We start from the raw sequence: 14,685 nt of genomic DNA, 5'->3' as shown, positions 1-14,685 counted from the left end.
CCGCGGGTAGGGATGGTTGAGTCCAGCCGCCGCGGCGGCGGCTCCTTGTGCCGCTAGCAGCCTGTCTCCTGCGCTCCCCGCCTTCCCTCTCCGGGCTGGCTCTCCTCCCCCCTCTCCCTGCGCCCCCTCCCTCCCTCCCTCCCTGCCTGCCTCCCTCCCTCCCTCCCGCGGCTCCCACTCGCCGGCTCGCTCTCCAGCTGCCTCGGCTCCGGCTCTCGCCCGGCTGCGCGCTCGCTCCGCGCCGGCCCCCGCCCGCAGCCTCGCCGCCTCGGAGCCTCTCCCCGCCCGGAGCCGCTCAGCCCCGCAGTGGCTCGGGACCGATGCTACGGGCGGGCGGCGAGCCGGGCGCGCGGACCTGCGGGAGGCGTCGGGTGCGCGGCGGCTCGGGGCGGCGGGACCCCTCTCCGGCTCGCCCTGCCCGCCGCTGACCGCTCGGCCCGGTGCGTGGCCCCGCCGAGCCCCGGACAAGCGCCCGCGCCGCCGCGAGCGTGTGGACTATCTGCAGACATGACTGCGCGGAGGAGACGCGAGCGGCCGCTCCTGCTCCCGGCGCTGCTGGTGCTGTGCGCGGGGCTCCTCGCTGCGGCCAAGGGTAAGGCGGGCTCGCCTGCTGCCGGGGGACGCGGGCGAGCCCTGCGAGGGCCCCGCTCGCGGGCGCGGGGGCGCGTTCGGGGGCGGGCAGGGTGCCGGGGCCGGCGCCGGCCGGCGGGGGGCTCCATCGCGGACGCCCGGGACCCGGGCTGCCGTGGCCTCCCCACCGCCCTGGTCTCCCCCTCCCCTCCTTCCCCTTCCCGCGGCCGGCACGACGCGCTCTCCGTGTTTCGGCGGGGCGCGGTGGGCTGCCGGGGAGGAAGGAGCCCGACTGGGGCTGCACCTGCGCCGTGGCGAGAGACGCCGCCTGCTCCGGGATGTGGCACGGCGGGTCGGGGCGGCTCGGCCGGTCCCCGGGACTTTCGCCGGACCCCGGGCGGCTGCCAAAGTGGCCCGGGCGAAGCCGGCCTCGCAAGTTCTGGCTCTCCAGGGGTTCGGGGCGGCTGGGGCGGGGGGGGGGTTGGTGGTGGTGGGAGCCAGCGGGCAAGCCCGCCTGCCGCCCGGGCTCCCCGCACCCGCGCGCCCGCTCGGCCGCCCCTTCCTCCTCCTCCAGCGGACCCCGGGAGGACTGCCTGGCCGGCCGCCTCCGTAAGGTCGCCCCCGTCTCCCTCTGCCTGGACTTCGCTCCTCGCAAGTTGGCAGGAGCTGGCGAGGTGCGTGGGGGACGCGGGGAGACCCGGCTGGGGCTCCACCTCGCTGGTGCCCGCTGTGAGAGAAGGAGTCTCCCCGGGCCACTCCCGGGGCTGGGAGCTCTGTGAACTTGGTTTTCTCCTTGAAACGAGTTGGGGAATGTTCTCCTGCAAGTAGCCTACAGGCTGCGATGTCGGGGCTGGCGGGAGCCCCGGCGTTTGTCTATTCTCTGGGAAAGAAAACAGGCTCGCTCTTGATTCCGGGAGAGGGGGGAGGAGGGACACAGAGGAGCCGGAGAGAGGGGATATTGATTGATTTTCACATTGCAAAGTGCCTGCCCCCTGTCCTCATTTTGGCCTCCTTGCGTGCCCCTCGTATCCATCGACACCCCATCGTCCCGCTCCTGGGAACGTCTATATCTAAATACGTTTTTTTTTCCTTCCCTTTTTGAAGGGTGCTGTCACATCTCGGGTGTGTGTGTGTGTGTGCGCGCGTGTTTTCTAATGGCCACTTGCTCTTTCCCCACATATTATCCCCCCCCCCTTCCCTCTCTAGATTCTTCCATTTTTTTCCCCACCCTTTTTCTATTCCTTGAGTGTTCCAGATTCGAGGGTGATTGACAAGGCGAAGGAGGACTGTCTCTGGTTCCATTAGGAAACTCCAGATGGGCCTGGCCTGGAGAGAGATGGAGGGAATGGCAGATTAGGCTTCCCCTCCCGGCCGCCCTTCCCCACCCGGCGGCCAGGGCCCGTGGAGAGCCGACCGCCGGGCACCAGACCCTCCACGCGCGCACTCGCCCCTACGACAGGGTGTCGGTGGGAATGCGCCCCCGACATCTCAGGGAGCGCAAATGTTTGGTGTTAGTCGCCTGAACTCCCGGTCGCTCCGGATCGGGGACCCTCCGGCAGACACCTACCTACCCTCTGCCCACGGGCCCAGCTCGGTCCGGACGCCCTGCCTTGGGCGCCGCTGTTGGAGCTGCTGCGGAGGCGCGGCGGGCCGAGCAGGGGCGGGTGGGCAGCGGCCTTGGGTCTCGCCGGCCTGGCTGGGAGCACAGAGGCGAAGCGAGCAAAGTCCGGGCGAAGAGGGCTATCTCCGGGAAGTGCGTGCGGGTTTATTTTCCCTCGGGTCGGGGCAGGGGCCTGCGGACAGACACTGGCTTTGCCCGGCCGAGCCCCTGCGTGGGGAGGAAACACCTGCTACGCAACTCGGCAAAACTTCCCACCCCTTCGCTCTGCACTCCAAGTCCAGCTGTGCCCCCGGGGCCGCCTCCTTCCCCAGGCAGGCAGCGCAGCCTCCGAGCGCATTCTCGGTTCCCCGCGGTTCCGCGCGTTCCGAGAGCCCTTCCCCCGCAATTAGCAGGGGTTGCTGCGCGGAGAGACGGCGGCGGCGGCCCTGCCGGAGCTGCTTAGTAATCCGCACACGTGTGCCGGGCGGATTCCGCCCCCTCGCGGGTGGGCCGAGGCAGTGGGCGGGAGCGTGCTGGTGGGCCTGGGGCGCGGGCTGCCGGGGCGGGTCCTGGGGCTGTCCGGGCAGGGGCCCCAATTCCCGGGCGCCCGGAGCCTGGGGGAGCTTCCGCGGGGACCAGAGCGCCTCCTGCGCCCTGGGGTGGGGGGGTCCCAGGTCCTGGATGTAGGAGACAAGAAGTGGAGTCCGGGGTCCCAGGCCCCTGGCGTGCGCGGCGCGAGAGTCGGGGGTGCGTGTGTGTATTTACGCGTGGAGGGGACCGGGCGACCGCGGTCACTGCGCTGTTTCCAGACCTAGGTTGCGGGGGGGGGGGTGCGCGAGGCTCCTGGATCACCCCCGCGGGGCTGGGGCCCCGTTTTCTCTGCGCCCGAAGGGTCAAGTGCGAGCGCAAGTGGCCGCGTGGGAGCTGGCTGCAGGCAGGAGGCTGGTGATGCCAGCCCCGGAGTCGCCCTTACAGAGCGGTGGTAGCTAGGGCGGGGTCGCAACCCCCCCCCCCCCGCCCGGTTGAGAGAAGCCTTGAGGGCTAAGGTGGAGCCTCTGCCCCCCGGGGTGCCTGCCAGCCGTGGGGCTTCCCCGAGGAGGAGCGCTTGGGAGCCGAGCAGCGCGCGCCCAGGTGGCGGCTCCCGTGGTGGCGAAGGCAGGAGGAGTTTTTGATGCGTGGGGTGTAATTCGTGACCTGTTTGCGGAGTCGTGAGAGGCTGCAGGCAGCTGCAGTTTTGGTCTGTAGGACCCGGTGCCATCCCTACCCGGTGGTCAGCTTCAGGTGACGGTGCTTTCCGCTTTGGTGCAAACTTGGGGGGGCCCCGGATTCAATTCTGATGCCTTCTTCCCTTTTGATTATTGAAATCGTGAAGGTTGAGCCCCGAGTGTGCTTACCTCCCCCAAAACAGCACGTTTTCAGGGACCGCGGGAGAGGGAAAGGCTTTCAGAGTTTTCTTCTAGTAAATAGGCAGCGTCAGTCATTCCGTGAGCTCTCAGATTTGCACCCTGATCAGGGGCCGATCTACTGGCTGTTTGGGTGCGCAAAGTTTGCTTTCCTTCTCAATCGTTTCCCGTGTCTGTGCAGCGACAAGAAAGCAGTCATTTGCAAGCGTTACTCAGAAAGTGTCCTAAAAGAGGAGCATACATAGTAGCTCTGTGGTCTCCCAGAGGAAGTGTGGGAGTGAAAGGTGGAGGGCTTGTCAAAATTCCCAGTTGTAACATTCGCTAACCCACCCAGCGAAGAGATTGAAGCATGCATTCCCACAATTTCACAGCAACCGTATAACACAACTCACACAGGCGCACAGAGAGAAGCCTCCCCAAATCTGCATGCTTCTAGGTGAGTTACCTTGTTAACAATTCGTATCACCAAGAAGGATGCTGAGACCTTACACTCCTGGGCCACATTGCTTTAAGGTTGAGCCACTCCTCACGTACTCTCTCTTGGGAAAGCCAGGAATTCCTGTGAATAAACGACTTTCGCGTAAAACCCCTGATCCATCAAGTACTGAAAGGTGCATCATCTAAAGGGAAGTTAAAATTTCAGCATTCATGATTCATATTATTTATTGCATTGTCAAGGGGATTAATTTTTTTTTTTTTTTTCAATGAGGAAATGTTCAGCCACAAGCTCTGGTGCTTCTGGAACACCTATATAGTCTTAGTTTGGGATTTTAAATCTGTAAACAGGTAAGCAGAAGGAAGGCTTTCTTCCCAAGTGTCAGGCTTTGTAAACTTGAATTGTGGGACAATGAGATCTGAATGAACAAGTCTAGAGGTAGCAAATAGCTCGCCGTAAAATGATAGGAGAATCCCCCCAGGTCTCAAGCATCTCCACTAACACAGGCCTTGGGAGGAAAGGGAAACACCGTTCGCACATTGGCTTTCAGCTGGCCAATCTTGCTTGATAAGTAGGCTGCCAGAAGTAGGTGCTTGTGAGTTCCTACAGGCAAACCGGGTTCCTCCTGAGGGCAATGCTTCCTTAGTTTCCAGTTGATTGTCTCAAACAAACACCAACAGTGCTTCGAAAATGTCAAGAAAATGGTCCGGCTTCCTTTAAGAAATAGATAAACAAAGGCTCGGTGGCCAGTTAGTGTTCACTGCAGACGATACAGCAAATCCAGTGTAGACATTTCTGAGCTGTCAAAATGCAAATGGCATATTAAATACTCTGTGCTCTACTGAATTCTAAATGTGCCTCCGGTAGGTTTTCTGCTGAGCTCATAGTGAAAATAAGCCACCACGGCTTGCATACATGCAATTTAAAGTACACTTTCCCTTTGGCCTATTGTATTTCTTCTGGTTAGGTTCATCTCCCTATAGAATTAAGAAGCTGAATGGGTACTCCTTGCACAGAGCGGATGACAGAGCTCTGTGGTCTTATTTTAATTTCATTGGTTTAGCTGTTAAATCAGAGGAAGACATCTGGGTAAAGGTATAGATATTGTACAGCCTACTAGATTTGTACCTTTGGGTTGATGGGCATAGGATTGCTGGACCAGCAGTGGTAAGAGACAGACTCAAGTTCAGATCTACTCCCATGTTCCGGCAACTGTAAGGACCCGATATGGGAATTGTTTGAAACACTAGAACCGGCTTGGGTGTGCCACCTGAGGCAAAGAGAGAAATACTTTGGCTGGGCTGAGGCTAATTAGTCCTGAAAGAAATCCATCCTTTGACCTCGTCTTCAGTTGTGCAGCCACTGTGCGTAGCTCACTGGATGTCCATGTCAGGACGGCCTATCGGGATGAAGATTGAATAATCGTATTGAGGTACTTACCTCAGTGCAAGCAAGCAAGCCTTTTCCGCAATGACTTCAAGATGACCTTACCTGGGGCTAGTTGATATATCTGTATTGAAGTTGGAATTTAATCCCTAGTGCTGAGGTTGAGAAGTTCCAGAATTAAAATTCCCCATTACATCACAAAGAATAGAAGAAGTTCGTTTCATTAAACTGGTTAAAAGGGATGGATGGTAGGAGTCTTTGTGAAAGCAATACTTGCCTTGTTACAGTTCCCCCCCCCCCACCCCCCCAGCAAAGCAACCTCTTTGGATGTAGATTGAAACACATTTTTTACCCTTTTGAGTTTAGCTGCAATTTCTTTCTTTTTTTAAATTTTTTTTTAACGTTTATTTATTATTGAGTGACAGAACGTGAACAGGGGAAGGGCAGAGAGCGAGGGAGACACAGAATCCGAAGCAGGCTCCAGGCTCCGAGCCGTCAGCTCAAACCCACAAACCGCAAGATCATGACCTGAGCCGAAGTCGGACGCTCAACTGACTGAGCCACCCAGGCGCCCCATTAGCTGCAATTTCTTTAAACCATACTAATTTCTGGGAGAGGAAAATGCCATCCTTGCTTTAGGGAGGTTGTATGATCTCTCTTCATCCTCAAATGGTTTTGCTCTAGCTGCATGAGGGATTTCATCATCCAGTAGGCACCCTGTCTCATTTGCCAAAACCTACTCCTGAATATATTATAAACATTCTTTTGAGGAGTAACATTTCATCAGATTAAGTTGATCTAGAGTCAGTGTTACTTTGACCCAAAGTGGCAACATTTATCTCCAGCTAAAACTTCTTTGGTGAATGGAAAAAGCAGACAAACAAAATAAAACAAAACAGAACAACAACAAAAAACCCATGCAGCCTGCCATGAGCCGTTGTTAAAAATAAGTACTATATCTTTTATGTCTCCTACATTTTGCAATTTATTCATTGAAATATTCTTGCTTTGTCTAGTACTGTTTTTTGTTTGTTTGTTTGTTTTTGTTTTTGTTTTTTTTTTTAGCTTGGGGAAAACTGTACAAGGGAAAGGGATATTTCAGTATTGCCATGTTCTCCAAACAGAAGTAGCAGAAAAGGGATCCATTTTGATACTAAGTCTTAATATTTCCGGTCTTCTACCTTAATACTAACAATCTGAATGTAATTTTGTCCCATTGTTAGCAAAATAATAAATCATGAATAATGCTTTGTGCGTTAAAAATCCCCCTTGTTACTGACATGAGCTCAAAGGGAATACAGTTGCAGAGAAGTCAAGTTCTTGGTGGCATTTATCAGCTCATTTCACCATTGAGTCACTTTAAGGAATATTGCAACTGGAGACTTAAATTATATAAAATATCGGCCTGATTCTCGGTTTTATGTATTTTGGAGATCCTCAACCTCAATAAAATTCAAGAAAAACTAATGTGACATAGAGATATTATAGATGTGCATCCAACTCTCTGGCTGAATGATCCATATAAGAATAAGCCACTTGAGTTGCAGTGGAATCAGAGCAGCTTTGGAGGACGAGGCGCATTTCTCTATCATATTATTGTGGCAACCTTCTGTTTTCTTTTGCACTAAACCTGTCACCTTTATCATTGTAGATGTTGGCATCATGACCATGATGTAGAGTTTTTGAATAGCCTTTTGCAAACTTTGTCTGCATAAGAATCACAGGTCTTGTTTAAATGCAAATTCTGAGGCCTCTCTCCCCAAATGATTCTCAGTAAATGGGTTTTGGATGATGTCAGAAATCTGCATTTATATATGTATACATGTTATCTATCTACCAAGCCTTCCACCCTTTCAATAAAAGGCATCCGAATCTAATGACCTATTCACTGAGACTTCACAGACTAATTAGCCCACACTGATTTCAAGATGATTATCCTATAGTATGAAATTGTGCAATTATTTCAGAAGATTTCTTCTTTATCATTAGGACCTCCATGATCAATGTTCATCATTCTGTGCTGTTTTTATTCTTTTAAAAAACAGTTTTACAACAAAGATGCGATTCAAGCTCCTTGTCCATAATGTTGATATTATGGGAAGACTTCGAGGGATAATTATACTCTTTCGTATGAAAATACCATGTGAATGATTTTATTTTTTTCTTTTACTGTTTAGTGAACTCTGATATGATTAGTGTTATATAAGAAAGAGCTAAATGTGAGATTAAAATTAGAATTATTTGGGGAGTGATCTCTAATGAATTAAAAGCCTTAGAAATTAATTGTGAATTCTAAGCATTTTCCAGATGCTTCGTGAATCCCTGAGCCGTACTGTTGACATGACTATGTTTCTGAAAACCTGGCCTGATGACTCTCTGAGTGGATTGTCACTCCCTTTTCTATCTGTAAGCTCATAATTAAGACTACAAACCTTTGACTTTTGTGTGGATGGATAATCTTCAGGGTGACATGAAGACACCTTACGAAAATGGGTTCTGCTGGTTAAGGAAATTCACTTTTCTTTCACAGAATGGGCCATAAGAGTACTGTTCAGAGGCCATCAACAATTTTTGTCTCCATGTTTCAAACTATTTCTTTTTATGGTTAGGGAAGTGGTGTACTTTGATGTATCATACAGCTGTGGATAGTTAAGATTTGCAGGGAATGATTGGCACTTCATACAGAAAAGAAGAGGGACCCTGGCAACATAAGAAAGGTCACATTTTTACAAGAAATTAACTGAATTGAGCAGATACTTCCCTTTATGCTCTAGAAATGTAAATTTCTTCAGCATCAATCTGGCATTTCTTGTTCTGATTCCATCTTTTTCTCCTTTCTTTACAAAATATAATTGTTGTGAACAACTTGAGACCAGACAAACCCAGCCATTAGGATTTTGTTTTGTTTGTGGCAACTGCTACATACATGAGGTTGCATGTTACCTGCTCAAGATGCATATTCCATTTTCTATGGAAACAATATGAAATTTTCAAACTCTAAGCCCTAACACTTCCCCCCACTAAATTTGTAGATATTAAGAAAAAGTCAAGTGAGAGCAAAGTCACCTGGGTCCTATTAGGTAGGATTCTTTTTTTGTTGATTAATATATTTGAGTATTTAGGTGCATCTACTGTTGCTAATGGGAGATATATATACATGGTGCTAGTCTGTTACAACCATTAACGATGGAAGACCTGGGAGCCGAAGAAGAGGTTTGGGGAGTCTAGACCCTTAAATGGGATCAGGGTAGTTATTTGGCTCACTTGAAGAATCCTAGTGTGTACCAACAAGAATAACTCAAATCCATATAACCGGAACTCATGAGTTCTTTACTATTTACCTATACATGTTAAAAATGAAGATTTTGAATCTATGCTTGCTCTCAATGAGCTTTCGTTGTTACTAAAAACAAAACAAAACCCTTAGGTCATTTTGTTTTCAATTTTTAACATGTGTTTATTTTTGAGAGACAGGCAGAACATGAGCAGGAGAGGGGCAGAGAGAGAGGAAGACACAGGCTTCAGGTTCTGAGCTGGCAGCACAGAGCCCAATATGGGGCTCAAACCCAGGAACCATGAGATCGTGACTCGGGTTGAAGTGGGATGCTTAACCGACTGAGCCACCCAGGCGCCCCTACAACCCTTAAGTTATTGACTTAATTAGTACGTATTCAAATACTGGACTGTGATACAGACAACAAGTGTCACGCAGAAATGAGTACAGATATTGGTACAGCCTCCGAGAGCGGAGGAGAAAGGGGATTGGGACAAAGTCAGTGAGAATGAGGAGGTTGAGAGAGGAATGGCTTCCCCCCAAGCCAACGATAGTGAGAAGTCAGGTTCAGTGTCAAGCATGTAGATGAGCCTATAAATATTGATGCTTCTCAGAAATTCTTCTATCTGTTCTGAAAGCTAAAAGTCCAGATGCAAACGATTATAAACTACTGCCCTGGGACGATTTCCTGAAATAGGCGAATGTGGAACTTATTCGAGCCCTGCTTCCTTTCCTCACACCGCCTGTGGGGCAGCCTCTTGTTTGGACGAGGAATCTATTTCTTGGAAACAAAACATGTATGCACTTTTAAACTCTTTGTTTCCACATTCCATGAGTGTTGCTCTTACCGTTGTTTTTGTTGTAATGACCCCATAAAATAATGGTGACAGAGCATTGGGTGTGGGGGAAAAACACATTTTGGTTACTGGCTTACTGGCAATGTGTATTGGCAGCCTTAAGTACTACAAGTATTTCTACAGGATATGGTGTGCGTCCCCCAAACTGACTTTCCAGATCCTTTATAATCTGGCTTCAGTGTCTCTGGCCAGCTGTATCTCTGTGCTTCCTGCTGGTGACTTTCACTTCAGTTAAGCCGGTATTGTGCACAGCCTAAATGCACCTTTGTTCCAGTCCTTCTCAAGCCCACCCTGCGTCTAGTTCTAGGTACCTCACCCATTTTTGACCACCCGATCTCTCTGTCTCCTATATTTCTTTTGTCACTTACCACATTTCAGTCATGGGTCATAACGTAGAACATTGTGGGTTTAGGATCTTTAAAAAAATCACGTTGTTCGCTTGCTGATTTCATTTCTGTTTGCTTACATCCTTCTTACTCTGTAGATCTTAAAGTCCCAGGGAATTAGAAGACACACTTCCAACTATCAAAGTCCCATAGTGTTTCTTTACACATTCACTGTTTCTTCAACGAATAAACCCATGTTCTCATGGGTGATCCTGTCCCTTGTTGTAACTGAGTCACATTACTGCTTTGAAAATATTTTTTGAAAAGACTCATAGAAAACAGAGGACCTGTGGAAGGTATCAGGAATGAGCTTTTCACGTCATGAAGAGATGATTGTGTGTGATTTATTTACTCACACATCCAGACTAGAACTTGTCAAAATAATTAGCTTTGAAACCCTATATCTAAATTACCATTTTGCTGGGCTTATTTGATTCCTTTGTTGCTTTTCATAATTGTTCCTGTTCATATACAAAGTAACTTATCTGGGGGTATTTGCATTTTTCTCTCTCCTACTGATAATAAGTTAATGATATTAGAGCTGGCACAGTAGATATGTCAGCATTCAATTGTCATTTTGATCTTCGTCACTATTTCATGTCTCAGCTTTTTAATTTAAAAGAATTACATAAGACGATTATGGAACAAAGAGGAACTTCTCAGTCTCTTTTATTACTGCAATTACAGCATTACCTTCCTAGTGTTCTTTAGTGGCACCTGGAAAACCCGAAGGGACATGCTGTCCGGGTCTTTGAAAGACTAGGGATCTTCTGACCTGCAGGTACAGAAACCGTAGCCACACGAAACTTTGGGGTATGACTTATACCTTCCCGCCTATGTGCTTTTCTTTCAATTTTATGATGGATGGACAATAAGGGGCCTTTTAAAAAGAGTTGGTAAAAAAAAAATAAAGTGTCATGTGACAAGGTGGAGTGCCTATCCTTTCTTCTGTGATGCGGCTTCTCTTTTATATTTAAGAACAGTTCCTGTGAGGGGGGAAAAAAAAAACAACAAACCAGTATGTAAGTTAGAGATCTGATATCATTTACTACAGCCTTAATACCAGAATGTTCTATGTGAGCCACTCTTTTATGCCTTTTACTTTTAAGTTATTTTTTATTTTAATTTAACGATTATTTGAGGATAGTTGACCACAGGGTTACATTCGTTTCAGGTCTACAGCATAGCGATTCGGCTTCTCTGTACGTTATGCTGTGCTGACCACAGTTGTAGCTACCATCTGTCACCATACAACACTATCACAACACCACTGACCATATTATTTTTTATGCCTTTTAATGACTACTCATCCTTTGACCCTCATTAAGGAGGGATAGAGAGAGAAAGCCAAAGGCATTTATATAGCAAGAACATGTTATGTTGTCCTGGGTTTCCTACATTTCTCCTCTGCAGGACCAGACATCGCCCAGAACAGAAAGAGCTAGAAAACAAGGATGCCTGCGTGGCTTAGTCCGACTCTTGATTTTGGCTCAGGTCGTGACAGCGTGGAGCCTGCTTGGGCTTCTCACCCCCATCCCTTCTCTGTCCCTCCACTGCTCAAAAAGAAATGAATAAATAAACATTTTTTAAAAAAGATCTAGAAAGCAGAGTTGTCAAGGACACGTTGGAGGGGAAGTCCCTCTCAGTATTGTTTGTATTAGCTGTCTATCACAGGGTAACATTATTGCCACAAGTCCAGCAGCTAAAACAGCATACATTTATGATCTTAGAGCTGCTGGTGGTCTGTGCACGGCTCATCTAGGTCACACAAATCTTCTGCTTATGGTCTCAATGACTATAGTCAAGGGGTGGGCTGGGACTTCATTCTCATCTGGAGTTCAGCTGCGGAAGAAGGACCCACTCCCGGGATGACTCAGGGGCTGGCAGAAGTCCATTCCTTGTGCTTGTAGGGCTGAGAGCTTAAGTTTATTGTTGGCCATTGGCCAGAACTCACCCTCAGTTCCTAGAGGCTGCCCATGGTTCCTTGCCACGTGGGGCTTCCCAAAATGGCTTGAAGCCAGGGAGGGAGAGAGAGACTCAGGCAAATAGGGTGCTACGCTATTACATGTGACCACATAATCATGCACAATCACATGTAGTCCATCATTTTACCCTGTTTTATTGGTTAGAAGCAAGACCCAGGCCCTGCCTTCTTCAAGGGGAGGAGAATTATACAAGGGCATAAACACCAGGAGGTGGGGGTCATGGCAGCCATCTTGAGTCTCTCCTCGAAATACGTTAATGTAGAAAGAGCACCATACCGTCAATAAGCAAAGGGTCTAGGACCTGACTAAAATGGACAACAGCTATCAATAGGCATTTTGTAGAAAGAGCAAAAAGAAATATCAAAGGTAAGAAAAGATCCCTAAACTTACTATTGACCCAAAGAATGTGGATTATATGATGCTGTCCCCCGACCTCGATGCATTTGTGAACCTGCAATTCATACACCTTGTGTCAGCAAGCAGCTAGGCAAACTGTCTGGGCACCATTGTACATCTAGAAAAAATGACGGAGGGGACACAATTTGGCCCTACCAATCAAAATTCTAGCGTATCAGATATTTTAACCCAGAAATGTAGTATATTTTGAGGCACTATCTGCCTGTTCATTTTTAGCCTTCTAACAGTGCAAAATTGGACATAGCCTAAATGCCCATTATCCTAAAGTAGCTAAATAAATTGATCAACACACACACTATATGGCCTGTATGAAAGTGTTTCCCTGGTAAAACACTGAGTCAAAAATTCAAAATACCACATATGTTTTGTTTCCATTCTCATGCAGGGAAAAAGCAAGTTACTTCTATGCCCATGTAAAAATATCTGAAAAGATGCATACATTACAGCAGTGATGTTTAAATGTTCGATTTGGGGGATAACTATGTCAGACTTCTCAAAATAAACAATAGGTCTTAAAAAAGGGTTATCTGGAAAGGAAAAAGTGCAAGGAGCTCTGACCAGTCCATTGATGAGAAGAGTAGAGATAGAATGTAAGATTTTTGAAATTGAAGTGACCTTCAAGTTTATTGTAATAACTCTGCTTTTAGTTGCATCCAGAGAACTTAAGGGTCTTGGACAAATTCGTAGGGACGTTTAAGGCAGAGCTCAGTCTAAGTAAACACTCTTCTCTCCCGGGAGCCCACATGCCTTCTGGTGACCGAACATTCCGGCTCCTCACTCAGGCCCAGCCTGGCTGTGCGGCTCCCTCCCTCCTGCCTCCCCCCACCCTCCCCACCCCCCCTATTCTGGTGGAAGGACAGCCAGCACTGAGTGTCCCCGAAGTGATGCTCTGGGGAGACAGAATGGCTGGGAAAGTCCTGGAATTGAGTTTAAAACCTCCCTCAGACCATTCTGGAAGCTGGACTTCTGAGTTCCTTTCTTTGAGGTTGCTGAAACATGGCGCTGTGATGGCATTGTGTCAGCTCGCTAATATGTTCTACATCAGTATGATTGGGACGCCATATTTGCCACTGCAGAATATTCAATTCTGAAAACTTAGCACGTTAATTCTACCACACTGAAATATTTATTTGTGGGAGACTGCTCGACTTAATACAATGAGACGATTCCGGGCTCGAGTCGCTTAATGATTAAATTAACTTGAAATAGGAAATAACTTTACTGAAATGAAAACTAGTTTGTTACTGAGATTGGCGGTTCATGTCATATGATGGGAAAAAAAATCCGTCGGAGTTTTCATGTGCTCAGAGGTTCTGGCTTGGAGAAGGTAGCGGTACAGAGATGCTGGGTTTCGTGTGTTTGAAGGCGGCCTCTGGGAAGCTGAGAACTCAGGCTTCTGTTCCCGTGTCTGCCCCTCGTACTGTGTGTCTCGCAAAATAGGAAACTCTCTGACATGGGGTTTTCTCACCTTTGCAAAAGGGATGTTGACTGGCCTCGATATTATAAGGATTAGATGAATAAGCATATGTAAAAGGCTTCGAACAGTGCCTGGCAGTTACTAATCTTAAATAAATGTTAGCACCTGTTTCATTAGAGCAACTAAAAACATTAGACTATCAATTCAGGATATGACCACAGAAGTAATACCAGAGGAAGCCTTATATTTTGGAGAGAGATTATTTATAAGTGAAGATTCATAATTAATATTTGGATATAATTATCTTCTGTTTATAAGAATCATCCTGAGACTAGTTTCTAGAATTCTTTACGATGTACAAAATGCTTTTACATTCCTTACGTCACTTACAGACATAGAAAAATTACTCAGATTTCTCAGAAAGGTCAAGCGCTAATAGGATCAAGGTCATAATTTGACTTTGTGGGTCACATTCAGCCTGAATAATACTCAGTGCTCAGGAAAGCCACTTAGAGGTGTGTTTTATAGTCATTTATGACCAGGAGGCCTTGGACATTTGAAGTGACCGTGAGAGGAACAATAAAAGAAAAAATACTAGAACACTTTTCAAAGCAAGACTGCTCTGAAGAGTAAATCTGTCTACACATCATGGTGTATCGGCTGTGAGCATTCCCAACGACAACGTGATGCTTTTGTGTTCTGAAAGAGCTCGCGTATTTTTCTAACTGCTTTGTTTTGCCCCAAAAAAGTAGCTGGGGCTATTTTTTAAAGGAATGTTGGGAATGGGGCAACTTGCTGGTGGAGCCTTGTGAAAACATTGTTAGATTAGCTCTCTATGGGTAATACGGTGAATCTTTCACCTTTTGGAAATTGAAAACCAATGAGTAAAGTTGGAGACTCTGGGTGATTAGAATCTTGAAAACGGTCAGGGCCTTAGCCACCGACTTAACCCTT

General features: G+C 48.0%; 1 protein-coding gene across 4 annotated transcripts in view; it reads left to right on the top strand.

Annotated features, from left to right (window-relative positions):
* The first annotated feature begins 213 nt into the window (after window positions 1-213).
* The window catches only part of CSMD1 (CUB and Sushi multiple domains 1), a 2,022,178-nt gene continuing 2,007,706 nt past the window's right edge, over window positions 214-14,685 (top strand). For all 4 annotated transcript variants that reach the window (XM_045451804.1, XM_045451793.1, XM_045451792.1 and 1 more), the window contains exon 1: window positions 214-592. In XM_045451804.1, the coding sequence (XP_045307760.1) occupies window positions 508-592 (85 nt within the window). In that variant the 5' untranslated portion in view covers window positions 214-507. The remainder of the gene's footprint in view (window positions 593-14,685) is intronic.

The sequence above is a fragment of the Leopardus geoffroyi genome, chromosome B1 (assembly GCF_018350155.1).
Source record: "Leopardus geoffroyi isolate Oge1 chromosome B1, O.geoffroyi_Oge1_pat1.0, whole genome shotgun sequence".
NCBI classification, from domain to species: Eukaryota; Metazoa; Chordata; class Mammalia; order Carnivora; family Felidae; genus Leopardus; species Leopardus geoffroyi.
This window is presented reverse-complemented; position numbering and strand designations above follow the sequence as displayed.